The 19,801-nt window shown below is 33.1% G+C and overlaps 1 protein-coding gene across 13 annotated transcripts in view; it reads left to right on the top strand.

Annotated features, from left to right (window-relative positions):
• GPHN (gephyrin) overlaps positions 1–19,801 on the top strand; it is a 627,564-nt gene that overhangs the window by 438,095 nt on the left and 169,668 nt on the right. For 2 of the 13 annotated variants that reach the window (XM_041759186.1, XM_041759185.1), the window contains one exon: positions 1,828–1,884. The exons of 10 other annotated variants lie outside the window; for them this stretch is intronic. In XM_041759186.1, the coding sequence (XP_041615120.1) occupies positions 1,828–1,884 (57 nt within the window). Of the gene's footprint in view, positions 1–1,827; positions 1,885–4,150; positions 4,223–19,801 lie in introns of all 13 variants that reach the window. One more of the 13 variants, XM_041759187.1, reaches the window with a different exon arrangement.

The raw sequence follows: 19,801 nt of genomic DNA, 5'->3' as shown, positions 1-19,801 counted from the left end.
AGACATATAAACACACAAGATAGAGATGTATTCATATACATCTTCTTATAAGCATCAGTTTTTTTTCCAACCTATTTATTTCCAGGCCTATAAAGGGAATACAACTTTAAACTAGAAGTCAGGAACTGTGGGTGTTGTTCCTAGATTTGTCATTAACAACCTTGAAGAAGGTATCTCATGTTGCCAAAATTAATGAATTTTAAGCCTTCTAGAAATAAAAGATAATGTAGAAAATGGTGTTCACTTGTTACTAGATAACAATTCTGAAAATCTTCAGTTTCTGAAAGTTTTCAGAAAGCAGCATGAGGCATTTGACTGTATTTTTTAGTAGGAATTACCTATTTATAATCACGATATTGTGAGTCTCCACTTAAAATGGGAAATAGTTTTTGTTATAAAGATGTTCTCTGAGATCAAAGAAAATAGCACTAGAGAAAGACTAGAAATTATAAATTCACTGCCCATTCAGAAGCCCTATCTTATAGTGTTACCATTCTAATTAGTATCCATTGTTTCTAATTTTAAGAATTAGGTTAGACTAAGAATAATGAGAATTGGTGATTATCTTTTGGGTATATAACGTAGGTAATGCTGAAGAATTAGTAAGAACTTTATCAAGTAAAACATAATTGACATAATTCTTATGTACCAAGATGCTTTTTTTCAAAAGAAAAATTCACTTTTCTCAGTATTATTCCTAAGCAATCTCCATACACTACCAGAGAGGTCCTGAAAGGGATAAGATGATCTATAGCCTGCCTCCAGGAAATATAATTTTCTAGTATGGTCAGGTTTCTTATTTTTCCTGAGGACCTTGACATTTGGAACCTAGTATCACATCACATTGATGCTTCCTCTTCTGTGTCCTAAAAACAAAAACAAAAACAAAACCAGGAGCATCACAACTAACTTAACCTATGCTGGTCTGAGTGGAGACCATCATTCTGCACAGGTAGGACCCATAGCGTAAAAGCACTTGGTCTGAAGCTTCCTCACCCTTTTCCCCTACTTTTTTGGTTTGTCTTCCTCGCTAACCAAATATTAGTTCTTATTACAGCTCTATGAAAAAGAAAAAAATCTAATTGGTAACTTCATCTAATGAAACACTTTGTGTTGAGAATCTTCCTTATTTCATGTATATAGTGATGTGAAACCAGTTTTTTAAATAGTTTTAGTTTTCCCTGTCTTACCCAAAAGGAAAATTCAACTGAAATTAAAGTTTTGAGGGAGTGAATGTATTTAACATTGGTCTGGCATTAAAATTTTCTGGTTGGGCAGCACAATTGTTTAATTGGGAATCTCAGTGACAGCTGTAAAACCTCAGTGCTTGGGTCAGCAAGCAGAGGAGCTTCACTCTGTCACCTATCAAGAATGATGCTTGTTAGAACTGATCTTTCCACTTAGGGAACACTCATGTTTTAGTCATACCATTGATGTTTTCTGATATTACAATGAAATAGAAACTATAACACTTAAAGAGACAAAGTTCTCTGCATAGGTATATTTGTAATTCTTTGTTTTTCATAAACCAAATGCAAATGTAACACTCCTCCAGATACTGCTACATCAGAAGTCCCCAAGATAACCAAAAGTAAGTGCCCATTTCCTAATCTCAGGAATAGTGCTATAATAAAGACAATTCTAGTGACTAGCCTATTTGCAGAGCATGTCATATAGCCACTGGGTTAGTTAACTCCTTGGCTTCCTAAGAGATACCTCAAAGAGTCAAATGATGTTTTTGCATGTGTTACTTATTAATGTGTAGAAAATTTTTTAAGTTCACTTTTTCTTTATTCTGTCTTTTTTACCCATCTTCCCTCATTGTAGCAAATTAGACGGCCGGATGAAAGCAAAGGAGTTGCTAGTAGAGTTGGATCCCTCAAAGTAAATATGTTTCTAACATTTTTTGGCAAGATTTCGTCTATAGCCTACACTTCTTCCTTTTTGGAGGGTGGTGGGAGGAAGGGGGCTTTTTCCATTTTTCACCATCCCATTTTTTTTATTTTAATATTTTTATTGGCTGTTGGGTCATTTTTTGTTTGTTTGTTTCAGCTACACATAGAGCAACCAGCTGAAGGCAAGCTGCCAAATAACTAGCTTTGAATGGCACCACAAACAAGAGAAAGGGCAACTGTCTTATTACAGGTGCCTATAATTTGGGGTTCTAGAGTAAACCGTTCCTCTGACTGATGTCACTGACTATGTGTTAAGTTCCTGTTACACAGAGAACTAATATTTGTTTTCAGAATATTATCTCCCTTTTTTGCTTTTTTTTATAAAAAATAACTAAATGTTTTTTAGTGTCATTACCATTTATAGTTCATTCCAGAAAAAATAATTATTATGAGTTAGTTCATGTATTATATATATATATATATATATATATATATATATATATATATATAACCTTAAGAATTAGAAAAAAATTTATATGATGCTGGTATAATGGGCTCACATATAACTTAATAGTGTTTAAATACTTTTAATCCCCTTTGATTTTTTAAGTAAAAAAACTGACATAACAATCAATAGAAACCATATATCTAAATGTTTGCCCATTTGTGTATATGATCTTCTAATACACAATTTAAAAATTTCTGATCCAATGGTCCCATTTGCTAGTTGTTAAATATCTATTTGGTCAATATATTTGGGTACTCGATACTCTAACATTCAATCACAATGAAAAGGTAAGCCAGTTATCACCCTTTAGAAACAAGAGACTTAGCCATTGATCACTTTAAATGCTGCCACCATAAATATAAGTTAGAAAATTTGCTGGACTTTTAAAATGTGCAGAGGAATTTCCCCCCAAATTAACTACTACTTATATCTCAATCCCATTTGTCCTAACAGCAATAGTAACTGTTAATCAAAATGACAGACAGTTCACTACATTGGGATGTCTCAAAATTCAATAACTACCTTGAGGCCTAATATTAAGTCAATTCAAAATTTTATGCACCTCCTATTTATTTCCATGTAACAATTTATGAAGCACTAACTTCTGCACTCCTTCCTCTCCTTGCCTCTTCTGCCTTCTTATTTTTACTTTTTTGTTGTTGTTTATTTATTTGTGTGTGTGCACGCACATAGGTGCACATGAATGAGGATGTGTAGTATGTTTGTGTCCTTTATTCCAGACAAGCCATCTTCTCTGTTCTCTAACACTGCTGTATATTGGGTAGTGTTTTTGTTTTGTTTTGTTTTGTTTTTAATGTTTTTTCACTAAGAATAATGAGAGGGGATGGGAAGTGTTGATTATATGCCTGTTTCAAAATCAAGGCAAGTTAAAATTATTCAGTCAGAAAAATACAAGCTATGTGCCCCAATGATATACCAGTAGCATTCCTCACTGTCTATTTGTGAGGTATCTGTCATATTTTACCTTTGTCTTTAAAGGAAGATAGTCCATTGTTGTTTAGACTATGGATTATGAGTCAGATTCAAGTGAAAAGGTGAAGTGTGACATAACTTCTTAGAAATTATTGATAGTAAAAAAAAAAAGAAATTATTGATAGTGAAATAAAGATAAACTGGCATCCATAAGTGCAGCACCATCTGCTATAAACTGGATTGAGTGTGCAAGTGCGCGTGTGTTTAATTATCTTCAAGTTCAGTTTTTGGCTGTATAGAGCTTCAACTTATAATTGTGTGATTATTATTTTTAAGTGTATATACAGTATGATTATGTATATACACATGTATATATATAAGATCAAAGATACATGTTCGAGTTCAGTATGTTTACTTTAATATGTTTAATATGGTTTCAGCCTTAAATCAAAAACTGCTTTCTTTGGTAAAGAAAGGCAAATTTCATAATTTATAAATATTGTTACTCCATATTTCTACCAGATAGAAAATTTTAATGTGCCTCTCTAGTGGATTATAAGGATAGTTACAGTATTTGTTTTCTCCAACACTTTGGGGAGAAAAGATGCTATAATTAAAATAAGATGTTAGCTTCCTAGTCACGGGTTTATTGAGCATGTATTCTTGTGTTATACAAAGATCATTGATGTTTTGAATGTTTTGCCAAAGGCAGTGAGAAATGTATAACTCTATGATCTTATTTTTAAAAGGAAAAAGGAAAACTGAAAAGAGAACAAGTTGCTTTTTCAATTCATTTTCTGATGTTTACATGTAGCTCCATCGAAAGCTGGAGGAGCTCAGAGATCACCTAGAAGGCAATGTGAAAGGATACTCTCTCAGAGTAAATGTACGATTTCACTCGGTGATTTTTTTTTCCCTAAACTTCTGGTGACTGGTAATGCCAAATCTGATTGGTTTGTCCTCTCATTCCATCTTTTTTACTTTCTGTCTCTTTTCTCCCTCTTTCTTTCTTTCCTAGCTGCAGCTTCATGCTCACATGTATGAACTAGAGATTAAATTGGCAGGGCAGAGGACACTTAAGCCACATAACACTGTAATTGATTTAATAAACTTATGGCTCCAGTGCAAAATAAAAATTTTCTTTTCAAAATCTGTTTCTTAAACAATTGTATAATTTTCTGAGAATCTTTTCATGAGACTTCACTTGGAGCTTTTCCATTGACCATGTCATCTGCCCCTTGTGGGATTTGTCAGCAGGATTATAAATTATTGGCTAGATCCAAGTGACAGAGTTTTGATGATTCAATTCCATTTGTCAAGGAAAGTGATTAATGTTAAAGTATCATCATAGGTAATCTGACAAGTAGACACATTTTTCTAAGTTAATAGACTTCTCTTAACTCAAACTCTTTGGGAATAGCTATAAGTTTTTTTTGTTTAAAAAATTTAGGCAGTAAACATCTTCAATGTCATATAACATCTTATAAAAACTTGAGATAAAGGCTCATATACATAAGGCAACACTTTGAAAGAGTACGATAACTTAAAGCCACTCCATATTGTACATATGTAAAGCCACATCTGTGTCAGATAGGCAGTACTAACAATGGTATTTTTTGTGACCCATAGCTCAGACTCTGAATGCTTAGTCCTCCTCCTGAATATGTCTTTTCAAGAGAAATGGAAATAAAATCTCTAAAATGGTAGATGGTGTAAAAATGGCAGAAGAAAAGGTAAATTATTGCAGTAAATAATTCCTAGCTCTATTTAACTCTGATATTCCATTCCTGCAGCTTTTTAAAAAGTTTCTATCAATCCCAGCCTAGATTTACTTCTCCCAAGATTATTGCCATACATTTAATTCATATTGCTATAATAGTTTTGTTACAAAGAGTAGAATAAACAATTATAGTGATATGATAATTCTCTGGCTTCTCAGCATGTTTTTAATTATGTACCATACATAGTTATATATATTTCTATACTAAATTTCTGATTACTACAGTCTAAAGTTGTTTTTATAGTATTAATCACTCATTTCTCATTTCTAAATTAAGTGATTTAACAATTAATGCAAGTGTCTCATTTTTCTACTTTCTTGTGAGCCAGTCCTTCCTTTCTATGCATATTCTTACAGAATTTGAAAGGTCATCCATAACCACTCCCAGAATTTATTCCACTATCTTTAAAAAAAGATTAGTATGAATTTTATGATTGATTCAGTCTAAACATACCTGAATATTATTCTAGAAAGCCCTATAGAGATTCTGACAATATTAATAAATGTCTTTAGTGTCAAATTCTTTGTAACCAATCATGAGAAGTGATTTTTTTTCCTATCAAACTTAGACTAGAAAGTTGAGACTTGTTAAAGTCTATATGGAAAGGAGTTAGTGTTAGATTAAAATTAAATTAAAAGTTTTATGCTTCAAAAATTGAGTTATATCGTGCCACTTTTCAATTACTGCATGGTACAATATATTAATGACTAACTACAATGTGTTCATCTTTTGTTTCATTTCACTGGGTCACATTTTGTTCTGATTACCTTTTTTTCTAAAAGACTGAATATGAGGTATATCATTCTAAGATTTTCATTAACTAGAAAATTTGGAGAAGAAAACTATCAAAAGTCAAATTGTGTCTTTAGAGAGTTCAGCTTAGAAAAGACGCATATCAAATACTTAGCTGAATGTTCAGTTTCTCCCCTTTTAATTTTCATTACCCCAAAATGCCTTAAAATAAGCCTTGCATGTTAAAAATTATTGCTTAGAAGCAGAATAAAGCTATTCTCAGTTCCATAAGCTATTTATTTAAACATATTTTGTTTCTAAAATGAGATAAATCAGCATGGAATGACCATTCCATTTTGTGAAAATTTATTGTAAGCATCTAAACACAAGAGCAAGTATGCCAGTGCCTTTTAATTCACTGAAACATTTCTAAATAATTCAGTAGGTTGAAAGATTCAGAACCGAGTGTGCACTTAAATATTTTATTTAATAGTTGGAAAAATGAGACATCATTCAAATGTTTGGGATAAGTATTTAATTAAATCATTAAAGCTTCAATTGGTATCATCTACATGACACATTATTTTTTAGAGAGAAAAGAATCCTGCATCCTTACTTATTACAGACCATGATAAGGTAGAATATTCTAAGATATATTTTTGGAATAATATTAAATTTTATTTCTCAAATGAAAATATACTTTATCCTACATTGGCACCTCTATAGCAAAAAGTAAGATATGTCAGATTCTTGAATTATAAATTAATAATGTATCATCATTTTCTATACATGATACAAAGCAGAAGTATTCCGGGTCCCAAAAGAGTTTTTAACAATTTTAATAATAATAAAGCTATCATCTTGTACCTTTACAAATTATCATCTGGTAAGCAGAGTTTGCCTAATTTAATGGCTGAAAAGTTACTACAGATCCTTAGACTAATTTGTTGAGAATGGTGGGAAAATAATCCCACATAAAGAAAAAAATTATATTTTGGAAGATGTACACACACACATACGCACACACACACAAATGGAATATTACTCAGCCATCAAAAAGGATGAAATCTTACCATTTACGTCGATGTGGATGGAACAAGAGGGTATTATGCTGAATGAAATAAATCAATCAGAAAGACAATTATCATATGGTTTCACTCATGTGGAATATAAGAAATAGCACAGAGGATAATAGGGGAAGGGAGGGAAAACTGAATGGAAAGAAATCAGAGAGCAAGACAAACCATGAAAAACTCTTAACTATAGGAAACAAACAGGGTTGCTGGAAGGGAGGAAGATGAGGGGATGGAGTATTTGGGTGATGGGCATTAAGGAGGGCACATGGTGTAATATGCACTGGGTATTATATGCAATTGATGAGTTAATTACTGAACTCTACATCTGAAACTAATGATGTACTGTGTTGGCTAACTGAATTTAAAATAAAGGAAAAAAATAAGCAAATACATGAATCTAGTCAGAAGAATATTAAAAGTTAGGCTTAAGGTTGAAAAACAGTGTAAACAGTGTTGAGAATTGGAAAACATAAGATAATACAAACTCTAATATTTTATTTAGATAATATAAGTCAATGTAAGTTTACAGAGTTGAAGGTAATTAGTTAGAGTGATGGGGCCCTGAAAAGCTTGAGTGTTAAAATATTCAGAGAAAAAGAAGATAAATGCTCATAAAATAAAGACAAGTAGAAAGACAAGAAAGGAAGAATAAAATACCACAAAGCCACAAATTTTATGTTTTCATTCAGTCATGTAATGTGATAGTAAATTTCTATTCAGCTACAAATATATAGATAGGTTTTGGGTAACCAAATATGTTAATTTTTAAAGGCTTTGACAAAAAATAAAAGGGAAAATGACTTAGGAAAACAGACTATTGGCACATAAAGTGTTTTGGAGCTTTTTTTGCATTTTTATATTCATCAAATTAATGGTGTTACTTAGGGGTCAGCCAACTATAGCCCCTTGGCCAAATCCTGTTTCTCTTTGTGGGCCTGCAAGCTAGGAATGATTTTTGCATTTTTAAATCATTTTACATGACATGTTAAAAGCATATGAAACTCAAATTTCAGTGTCCAAAAATAAAGTTTTATTGAAACACAGCCACATTCATTCATTTTCATATAATCTGTGGCTGCTTTTGCACTACAAAGCAGAGGTGAACAGTTAGAGCAAAGACCATATGGCACACAAAGCCAGAAATGTTTACTATCTATTTACAGAAAAAGTTTGAGACCTGCTACAACCTGCTAGTGTGTCAAAATGACAATGACAGAGAAGTTATTATAATAGAGGCCTTGTAAAATTATCTTCATTTTAGAGCTTGAGGAAAGAAGAGCTGCTCAATTTGGGGAGGGGTGGTTTCAGATTATTCTGCCTGGAATCATATATCTAAAAGAGTTAATACCCTAAAATCTTCTACCTTTACATTTTTAATCATCCGTTTGCCATTTTTTTTTCTAGCTACTCTTTTTTTCACATCATACACACATACACACACACACACACACACACACACACACACACACACACAGAGTAAACCCACCATGGAATTAAACATTAAACACAAAACATTCAAATATAGAACTGTCCTGTGAATAAAGTATAGATTATAAATAATAATTCTTTGAGGAGCCTCCCACATATATTTAGAATAAAAAGATAAGTTCCAATCTTGCTCTCTTAAACTTTTTAAAAATATATTTTTGGAGTATTTTTCCTATACACCACATTTTTGTTTATTGCTTCATTAAGTCTTATTAAAAATAAGACCACCTTTTGATTTCTCATATTTAATTGCACTGAAAAATCATACCATCTATAGGAAATTTTGTACAACTGGTAAAGACACCCTGACATGATGAAATACACCATATCTAAAAGGCATCTACATTAAATCAGCCAACTTTGATTGAAGTAAGGAAGAATAGCTGGAACACTAGTCCTTACATAAACATCCAGTAGCTTTTAAATGGGTAAACATCAGTTTGTATACTCTACTTTCTCAGACAAATTTTAGAGTCTTTTATAGAATATTATTTGAGCCTCCTAATAAGTATTCCTTGTTTGGTGTTTTGGCACTAACTCATATTAATAATATGCATTTATTTACTCTTTAATTTATAATAATTATGTAACATCCTGAGTATCTTGGTAAATGATGTCTTATAAATATGACCAGTCTACAGTAATGATGAAAATGACAGTAAATCAACTTTAGTATTATCTGTTTGGAAAACAGGCTAATTTTGCTACCCTTCACTTTATTAGAATTTGCTTAACATTTATAGTTAATACAATTCTGAGGCTTCACTTCTACTGAATAACAAAAACCTATCTGTGTTTAGAACAAAAAATTCTCATCTAATACTTATAAAATTGCCTGCAGCACCTAAGACATCATGGAAGTGGAAATGACACACACTGTGAGGTATTTAATGCTTATTGCAGAATTGCCATTCTCAGAGTTGACTTTTATGCAAAAATAAGGCACTAATAAAAGATCTCCTTTAGTAACAGTAAATTTCCCTAGTAATAAAAAATGGAGAAGTGAGGGGAGGGAAAAGATAAGACTCAAACTGTTTTGAAAGATAAAATTTTCAGCTTTATGGATATATAGAGACAGAACAAACATGCAAAGTTTTCTTAGAACTAACACCTTGCTGAAGAAAATTAGATATGTATATGGTTGGAAAAAATATTTGATTTCTTAATATGTATAGAATTGACCATATTTTAGAAAATACTTCAAAGAAACCTATTAAGGGCAGTGATAACATTTTATCACAGATCTTTGTGTTGGTAAATAGAAAACTTTCTTAACATTATTTCACACAGTTCAGTTTTTTAAAGATAGAAGAAAAAGAGTTTTATATTCACTTATTCATTAAACACTTATTGAGCACCTACTATATTCTGCTGTGCTGGGTGTTAGAAATACAATTAAAGAACAAATCAGATAATAAGAGCATTTCTGATTCCTTCACTGTGCCATCTTCTGTACCTTCATTTCCCCACCCTAACTTTGTATTTTATAACTTCATGAAGAATTTGTAACTAGAGAATGCATACTTAAAAATTTAACAAGAATTGAATGTAGCAGTGTGATAATCTAGAAAGGAAGACAAGCCAGAAAATTATCAGTTCAAAGCATGAAGATTAAACATGTTTTTGAGTATAAAATAACTTTTAAAAAATCAGTGAAATATTTTGATAAAAAATAGGTTTGGACAGAGTTTTGTGTTTCAGTTTTTATGTCTCCAATGGTGTTTTTATTGATATATATATATATATTAATATATGACTATATTAATGAAGATTTAGTAGTATTCCGAATGGAATAATAGGAACAAGACATCAGAATCGAAATACTGAGCCAACTCTGGTGCCCTCCTTAAAACTATATGAAGATGTACAGTAGAGCCCTCATCCTATAAATCTCACATATAGTTTGCTGGAGTTACTAAACCAGTGAAGATCAGTGTAGTACCACAGGAGAAAAATGACCAATGTTCTCCTTTCTAATTAACCTTAATGAGCATCTTCTCAGCAAGATCACACCAGATCTGATCAGAGGGAGTCTCCATGATGGATTTTTTTTTAAGCTAGATATTTTTGTATCCCAAGGTTCTTTCTCCTCAAACAGCTTGAACCTTGAGATTTCAAACTTAAGGATGTGCTAATAAGGCTGTTTTGTTATCTGGCAAATGTGTTGGTGATGGAGCCATCTAATCTTCTGAGACCCTTACTATGCTATCATTTCCTCTTTAACAGTGTTTTCTTTTCCTCACTGCAAAACCAGGCTCGGCTTCCCTCGTGCTCATCTACCTATAGTGTATCTGAGGTATACTTTGCACGTATTATCTTACATGGTCAACAACATGCTCGCCCTCACCATTTTTATTTTATTTTCCTTTTGCCTTAATTTATTTTGCCTTGCACTTTGCACTTGGCTGAAAGGGATGAGGGTACTGAAGGGGAAAAGTTAGCTGTTTCAGGAGGAAATGTCTATATTTTTATACCATACTGTTTTCTGAGTAACTTTTTTTTGGCAGTCACTATATCATGTAGAAATGATTTAAGTCTGAACAGCCAGCTTGATTGTTACCACCACCTTAATTCCATAAAAATTCCTTTGAGCCAGGTAATTTGCTATTAAACTAATATTGACTAAAGACAAAGATTCTGGTTTATAGGCCCTGTGTTGGTCTCTCTGATAGCTGAAGATATACATTAAATTAGTGACAATCTAGTCCCATTACCATAGACACAGCATCCCAAAATAGCTATTAAATGAAAAGTTAATATGATTTCCCTATTTTTGTAAAAAATGGAAGATTCATTCTTTTTTTAAAAAACTCATTAGGTTACTCAGGAAAATAGTTTCCTTGATACTTGTATTTTTATAAGGTTCTTATAAACTGGAAGATTAATTTTACAATCACTGATGAGATTCATGTTCTTTTAACAAAATATTTTACATGACATTTAAGCTATGATTTTTGCTTTTTTTAAGGGTCTAATTTCTTATTCTTACCATATAAAACCATAGCACATGTTTTTGTGAAACAGATTCATTGAAATAGTAACATATTTTGAATCTCCTTAAGTCTCCTTTCCAAAGCAGGGGCACTTGCAAGTAACTAAGAGAAAAGAGTATTTGTGCCTCAAAATATGGCTAGTAATAAAAAGGACTGTAATATCCTATGAATTTTTAGATCTTAATTTTTTTATAGACAAAACACATATTCTACACATATTTAGTTTGTGCAGGCCACTGTCATTACCATGAGCAGGCCAGTACTGTTAGCTTAATTCTGAGAGCAGAAATATTATCTCAAAAATCTCATGCAAAACACAGAAAGATAGCACTATCTTTCCAGGTAGTGTATGCAGAACCCCAGGCAGGATAGCATCTTTTGACTTTAAAAGAAATAGCATGACTAAACCAGTAGTCTCACAAGGTTGAATTTATTGAATCAACAGTATTACAGCCAACTTCTTTAATTTTTTCCTTTGTAATTTATAGCTATTTTAGCTTTTTTTTCTCTTAAAACAGATTTTGTAGAGAATTAGTTTCTTCTTGGAATGTATATCTATAGGGAAAGGAAAATAATGAAAGGCAAATCAATTACTTGTGGTATCAGCAGACTTTTGAGAGACAAGATTAATTTCATCTCATCACATTTTCCATAGGTCTTTTCTTAATTCCCCAGGATTATTATTCCCAGTGTAAAAATATATAACCCATTTCTTTCTGACACTTCATCCAGGCAATTCTCCATTTCCCATGAGAGTGTATAAGAAGTCTACCATTGGCATCATCTTCAATCACAGCCTACAGCATCCATCAGGGTATTACTTTCTCTGTAACAGCATGTGTATAGGAGGGTTCTCAGGTTGGAATGTGGAACTGGCTCCTGGGAGGGATGGGATTGTGTATGCTATAGCATTTGCTCCATAGCTCTCTCAGCTCTTCAATGAACCCTGGCTTTATCTGGATTTGTTACTTTCATTGTGACACATTAGCTTTATTTTTTTGTCATGAAATGTGTTTCTCTTTTTGTCATTTGTGGTAGGGTTTTTATATTCCCAATGCCACATCTCTGTGGACTCCATAGGTGGTGTTTATGTTTAATTTATGATACTCTGAAGACCAATAATACCATGAAGAAGTGCTTTGAGAATCTAATATTCTTGATAACGCTCTGGACAGAATAACCTTCCATAATTTTTTCTATTGCATCGTAAATTGGTAAACACTTGTTTAATAAAATTTTAGACTATGAGTCTTAATAATTAGAATTTCAAGAAATCTCCTAATGTTTCAGTTTTTCATATGGAAACCTCTTGATGGGACTGTTGGTTAAGTGTATTTTTTATTTTATAGCGTCAGTGGAGGTAGCCAGACCTTCCATAGCTCAATCTCTTTTTCCTCTCATGTTTATACCATCTTCACTGACCTTACTACTAAAGGAATAAATTCTTCAGTACCTAATGTAGCATATTGATCTTATCAGTTTCATGTCACTATCTTCTGTGACATTCATAAGAACAAAAAATAAGCCATATTCAAAAATGAGTCTATCTGTAAGTTGTTGAAGAACACGACAATTTCTAACCTTACCTGACTGATACTGGATAGCAAATATTATACTCCATGTAGTGATAGCCTCTTTGTAAAAATTAAAATTCACTTACTATATGACCAGTTCTGTGTTTGACACCTCATTTATCTTATTTCAATTAGTCTTCACTCCAGTTATTTAGAGAAGATATTATCATAATCCTGATTTTACAAACCAGAAAACTGAGCTCAGAGAGGTTAGCTATCTTGCCTTAAGTCATAAAGCTTCCAAATGAGTATAAAAAAATTATTTTTTCTTAAATACCATGCTTTCTGCTGTTCAGGAGTTATTAAAAGTCATCTGCTCTCATAGCATGCAATAGTCTTATATTTTCATAGTATATATTTACATGCTTCAGGTTGATCATATAGTTTTTGGTTTTATGAGAGGATATAGCTGTATCTATAAGATAAAAAGCATTAATTCAAGGAAATATTCGAAAGACTTCCCTCTTATAATTTATTATTCTTATTTTTCTTATATTTACTCATTCAATAAATATTTATAAACACCTATTATTTCTTCTTTAAATGTAAGTATAATCTGCTAGCTATGTCTTAACGTTTGGAGTTGGCTTCACATTTAGAATGCATAGGATATCATGAATGTAAATGAGATCAATGTCACAGGTTGTTCATACTCAAGCCAAGTAAAAAAAGAAAGAACTCACCTTCCAAATTCCCAGCTAATTTCAGCTTTGTTCTAGCATTGTTCCAGCAGTGTTAATTATTTAAAATCCTTTGATAAAATTACATCAGAATTCACTTAGCTTAGACAAAAGCCAGAATTAGTACTGTCTCCTTGTAGAAATAGTACTCTTTCTGATTTATTTGAAAAGCTGAAATATATACTAGATATAAGTCTTTTATGATATGTAACAGTAAATTTAAAAATAATAATAATAATTGAAGCCTTTACACCCTTATCTTTAATGTCTTAGATTTCCCAGTAGCAAGATTGATTTAGATAATTTGAAATTTTGAAGTTAAATTGATTTTTAATGTTGAGTGGACAGAGACCAAAATTTAATTTTATTTTCATTTTAATGCTTAAGAATTGTTAGCTACCTAAAGAAACAGTGGCATTTTTAAGTTGGAGTATGCAAAACAGTTGCCCTTTGAACCCAACACACTTTTAGAACACCAGTTCTGATCTAAACAAACCTTTTTGGCTAACCAAGATAGTTTAAAGCTTCTGCAAATGGCAACTTCAGTTGAATTGCAGATAGTACATCCACATATTCCAGAGAGGAGGGAAAAATGGAAGAGAAGGAAAAAAAAACTAGATTTTAAATACTGCAACATTTCCTCTTAGGAAAGAAAAAATAGGGTTATTTTTGAACCACCAGCAGAACTACAAACTATTTACATTGGAAGAAACTAATAAAATAAAGATTCTACACTGTGAAGTGACCATGAAGATTTTCTGCTTTACAAAATCTTACTTAGAAAATCTTTAAATAATCTGTTATTTATTTTAGTAAGCTTTCTGTGGTGTTCCACTCTTTCCTGTCACTCTTATGTTTACTGTTTTCATTCTGTTTGTACATAATAGTTGAAATTTGAGATGTGAAGAAATCTGTTAGAAATGGAATCTTTTAAAAACATTACAACTGCTGCTTACCAATTTTTCCTGAATTTTTAAAAAGTAATTAGAGTATATAAATTGTTCGAATCAAAATAAGAAAATTAATAGAGCATCTGGGTATGTCAATGGATTGTCCAGACTTTTTTTTTAATAATAAATTTATTTTTTATTGGTGTTCAATTTGCCAACATACAGAATAACACCCAGTGTTCATCCCATCAAGTGCCCACCTCAGTGCCTGCCACCCAGTCATCCCCACCCCCTGTCCACCTCCCCTTCAGTGTCAGACTCTTGATTTTGGCTCAGGTCAAGATCTCAGGGTTGGGAGATGGAGTCCCACTGGGTGTGGAGCCTGTTTAAGATTCTTTCTATCCCTCATCCTCTGCCCCTCCCCTCACCTCTCCCTCTGGCTCTAAACAAAAATAAATAAATAAGAAAATTAAGTACATACTTTTCTCTTACATCCAAATAAGTGACTGGCTATGAAGGTAATGGAAAAGCACATTTGACAGGAAAATTTAATAAATCTATCTAATCAAAACATTCTTGGAAAAGAATTGATTGCCATTAAAAAAAAAAAAAGATGATAAGTACTTCTCTCTACTTGGGCATACATTTTTAAATTTCCGTAATAAAAAGGTTTTTTAAACAAACTATTGTAGTTGACACTAGTGAATTTTCTGCTTGTCCTCTTATACTGCCACATCTACTCTGATCATTTGAAATACAAAAAGGTCGTTGATGAAAAGGCATGAGAATTGTAGAGTTTAAGATGAGGAAATATTAATGCATAGATAACAAGTTTATTAAGTTGTTGACTTAAGTGTCTTAAAAATAAGATATAGGTTATGCATATATTTGAGAAAGAACTGTCTCCTTTTAATTCTTCTAATACATACAATGAACCTTGTAGCCAGATCTGCTTTCAAATCCTGGCTTTCATAAAACAATAAGCTTGACAAATCCTATAGGAGGCATTCAAAAAATACTTAGGAAATGGTGAGAGAATACCTAAACAAATCAATCAACTTTTCTAAAGTTATAAAGTTTCTACATCTGGGTTGCAGGGAGAATTGTAATTTATATAAAATCTAATAGAGTCCCTGGGACATAGAATTAATTTATATTTCTTCTCCTTGGATAAGTAAGCTCTAATCATCTCAGACTTGGATTGTTACAGTAGCTAAACAATTGGATTCTCTTTGTTAGTCCTTCTTTCTTCTTAAGTCAGACTAATCTTCCTAAGCACCACTTTAATTTCCATCAGTTCTCTAATCAAAAAATCTGTAATGGCCTACAGCTGAGCTGTTGTATCAAGAGTAAATGCCTCAATGACTCTCTCCCAACATCCTTTGTACTTTGGCCAGCTGCTATTTATCTAATATTATTTTCTAATGACCAACTCCTCCCAGTTTGCCCAGGACTTTCCTGATTTTAGTACTAACGGTACCACATCCTAGCATTATTGGTTTAAAACTGAAAGTTCTGCATTCCAGGAACCCTCTCTGTCCCTGGCAAATAAGGGCAATTGGCCATTTATTCCCTACCACTCCAGTCAAGGGAAACCTTCTTGTTATACTCCTTCTGTCTTGTTAGGCATTATCTGAGCTATTTTGTCATTCTGAAATGCCCTCCTACACTTCATAGCTCCATTCTACCTTCCTCCAGAAAACCACTTCTACCAACTCCTCCTTACGTCTAATCATCCTCTGAAGAGAATTTCAACTGTGCTTATAGAGAGTATTACTCTATACTGCTTTTCCTCCTGCCTATTTGACTATTTTACTACTGTTCCTTACATGTTGATGATCAATTTGATTCACTCTCAGATTCTCATTTCATTTCTCACTATATATCTGCATTGTCCAGCACTGTAGCCAGTAGTCACATGTGCTTTTAAAATTAAATTCATTAAAATTAATTCCATTAAAATTTAGTTTCTTGATGCAGCAGCCACACATCAAGTGCTTAGTAGTCAATGTGGCTAGTGGCTACTGTATTAGAAAGCATAGATCTACAACGTTTTTATCACCACAAATAATCTCATAATCAACCATTGTTATAATAATGATCACCTGAGATGCCTGGGTGGCTCAGCGGTTGAGCAGTCTGCCTTGGCTCAGGACATGATCCCTGGGTCCTGAATTGAGTCCCTGAGGGGAGCCTGCTTCTCCCTCTGCCTCTATCTCTCTCTGCCTTTCTCTCTGTCTTTCATGAATAAATAAAATATTTTTAAAAAATGATCATCACCATTTATGATCATTATTGCTTTTATTTATATAGCATTTACTTTGGTCAAGGGTAATTCTAGGAGCTTCATATATATTACTCTTACAATACAGTAACTACCTTGGCATCTATTATCTACAGACCTTATCTCCAAAGTTATAAGCACCTTGAACATAATCCAGCTCCCAAATCTGTTCCTCCATTCACTTTTTCAATATATAACACTATGCAATGACTCAGACTGGAAACCTGGGTGTTATTTTATTATCCCTTATGACCAATCATAAACTAAGTCCTCTTCCCTAGATTCTGCCCTTTTGTATCTCTATAACCTATGCCCTTCTCTCCAGAACTACTTCCAGTTATTTAGTTGGATTTCTCATCTGGATTACTACATTAATCTCCAAACTAGTTTCTCTACTCTCATCGTTTACTCTGTGACTATCTCTAATGTAGCTTTACATTGCTCACCAGAATGAACTTGTTAGAATATTAATGAAATATTGCTATTCCTCTTCTTAAAGTCTTTCAGTAGCTCTCCATAACCCTAAGGAATTGGCCCTTATTTACCTCATCAAGTATTCCTCTTACCACCCCCTATCATGGTCAAAATTAGCTTCAGCCACCCTTTTTGCCATTTCCCAGTTGCCAGGGTCCCTCATATCTGTGAATTACACTTGCCTTTTTCTCTGATTTTCCCCTTTTTCTTCAACTACCTAAATTGTAATTGTCCCTTAAAACTCTATTCATACATCCCAGCTCCAGGAAGTCTTTCCTGATAATCTCCACCCAACTCCTACCCTCATCTAAATTAGGAGCATCCCATGCATATCCTCATAGCAGTTTATACTAACTTCTATCACTGCATTTATCATGATGTGTTATAATTATATGTTTACCTGTCTTTATTGTATCGTGAGCTCCTGGCGACCAGAGGCTGCTTTTTTTTTTTTTTTAAACCTGTAAATCAGAAGCTAGATCAATTTGGGCAAACAGTAGGTATTCAGTAAGTGTGGATTGAGTGAGTGACTGAATGAATGATATTTAACTATCACCTAATGGGTATATTTATAATAGCATTCACTGTCATTAGATTATGAAACTTGGTTGGGTAAAGACATTGACTTATCTCCTTTTGGGTTTTTACTTCTTTCCCCTATCTAGCATAGAGTGAGCATTTTTTTAAATTTTATTTATTTATTCATGAGAGAGAGAGAGAGAGAGAGAGGCAGAGACACAGGCAGAGGGAGAAGCAGGCTCCATGCAGGGAGCCCAACATGGGACTCGATCCCAGATCTCTAGGATCAGGCCCTGGACTGAAGGCGGCACTAAACCGCTGAGCCACCTGGGCTTCCCTAGAGTGAGCATTTAATGAACATATATTAACTAGATCATGAGTTAGAACCTAGTTTCAAATACGTCCCTAAGATTTGCATGCATTTTTCTGATTTCTAAAAGTATATAGTAATCTAAGTCAGTACTTCTAAAACATTTTAATTCTACTCTGCCTGACTGTTCCTACAGTATACTCTGATATTCCATTTATAAACAACAGGAGAGCAGCCTAATTTTTCTTGAATATAGACTCAAATAATATCAGTTACTCCATCTCTACAACTCTAAATCCTTATTGGCCTTGGGTGTTACAGGAGAGAAGAAAATCTCAAACTGTAGAATTGACTCTTTCTTCTCTCTATTGTTGACACCTGAAGTTTACCTAGCGTAGGACAGCTTTATTCTCTGTGACCCCAATCAGTCTCCTTGATATCCTTTTTGAAAAACACTAGGAACTAAAGTCTATAAAAAATCATATTCTCATAAATTCAGATGGGAATTCAGATGGGAATCAGGATTGATACACAAAAAAATATAGAAAGCTGAGCTTTATTGTTAAGCCAGTAGGAAGTATCCTTAGTTAGCTTTAAACAAAATTGAAGTCAGAATCTAGTGTTATTGTTGACAAATAAGTTGTATTAGGCTTCTAATTAAAGCTTCCTCATCTGTTACGGAAACACTTAAAGTATTGGCAGGCAAGTCAAAAGAAGGATCAACATATGGTGAGCAGCCTTGGTGGCGCAGAGGTTTGGCGCCACCTGCAGCCCAGGGTGTGATCCTGGGGACCTGGGATCGAGTCCCACATCAGGCTCACTGCATGGAGCCTGCTTCTTCCTCTGCCTCTCTCTCTCTCTCTCTTTCTCTCTCTCTGTGTCTTTCATGAATAAATAAATAAAATATTTAAATAAATAAATATCCAGTGGTCTTTTTTGTTTTTATTGTTCCTATATCCAGTAGTGAGGGAAATTTAAACCAAAGTGGATTTTACTGTATACTGGGCTGATGTTTATCCTTCTTTTTCTTCATGTGCCCTTATGTACCAAAGACCAGCATTTTGTCTCATTTCTCTTCTTTCTTAACCCAATTGTCTCTTCTATATGGCGGATAATACAAATGCAGACTTACACAATCCAATAAATTACATAGGTTTAATGAATTCTAAATAGTTCATGGTCATATCCTGTTTTGGCTCATACTCACAGATTTACAGACAGGTTTGGTTTACCACCAGTCCTGCTCTAATTTTTAAACATTAAGGTATCTTCTTGACTACCAGCAATGTAAACTTTCTTTGCTTGTTCACACAAACATGGATTTGGGTACAATGAAATGCTTAACCTAGATTTCAGCAAATGGAGTTATCAGTTTTCTCTGGTTCCCTTTTTTTCTCCTCTCAAAAGCACTACAGGTATTTACCCAAAGAATACAAAAATACTAATTCAAAGGCATTCATGCACCTCAATGTTTTTAGCAGCATTATATACAATAGCCAAATTATACACACACACACACACTAGAATATTGCTCAGCCTCATAAAAAGAATAAAATTTGCCGTGTGCAATGACATGGATGGTGCTAGAGAGTATTATGCTAAGTGAAATAAGTCAAAGAAAGACAAATACCAGATGATTTCACTGATATATGAATTTAAGAAAC

The sequence above is a fragment of the Vulpes lagopus genome, chromosome 6 (genome assembly GCF_018345385.1).
Source record: "Vulpes lagopus strain Blue_001 chromosome 6, ASM1834538v1, whole genome shotgun sequence".
Classification (NCBI taxonomy): domain Eukaryota; kingdom Metazoa; phylum Chordata; class Mammalia; order Carnivora; family Canidae; genus Vulpes; species Vulpes lagopus.
The sequence above is the reverse complement of the archived record's forward strand: the minus strand, read 5'-3'. Positions and strand labels throughout refer to the sequence as shown.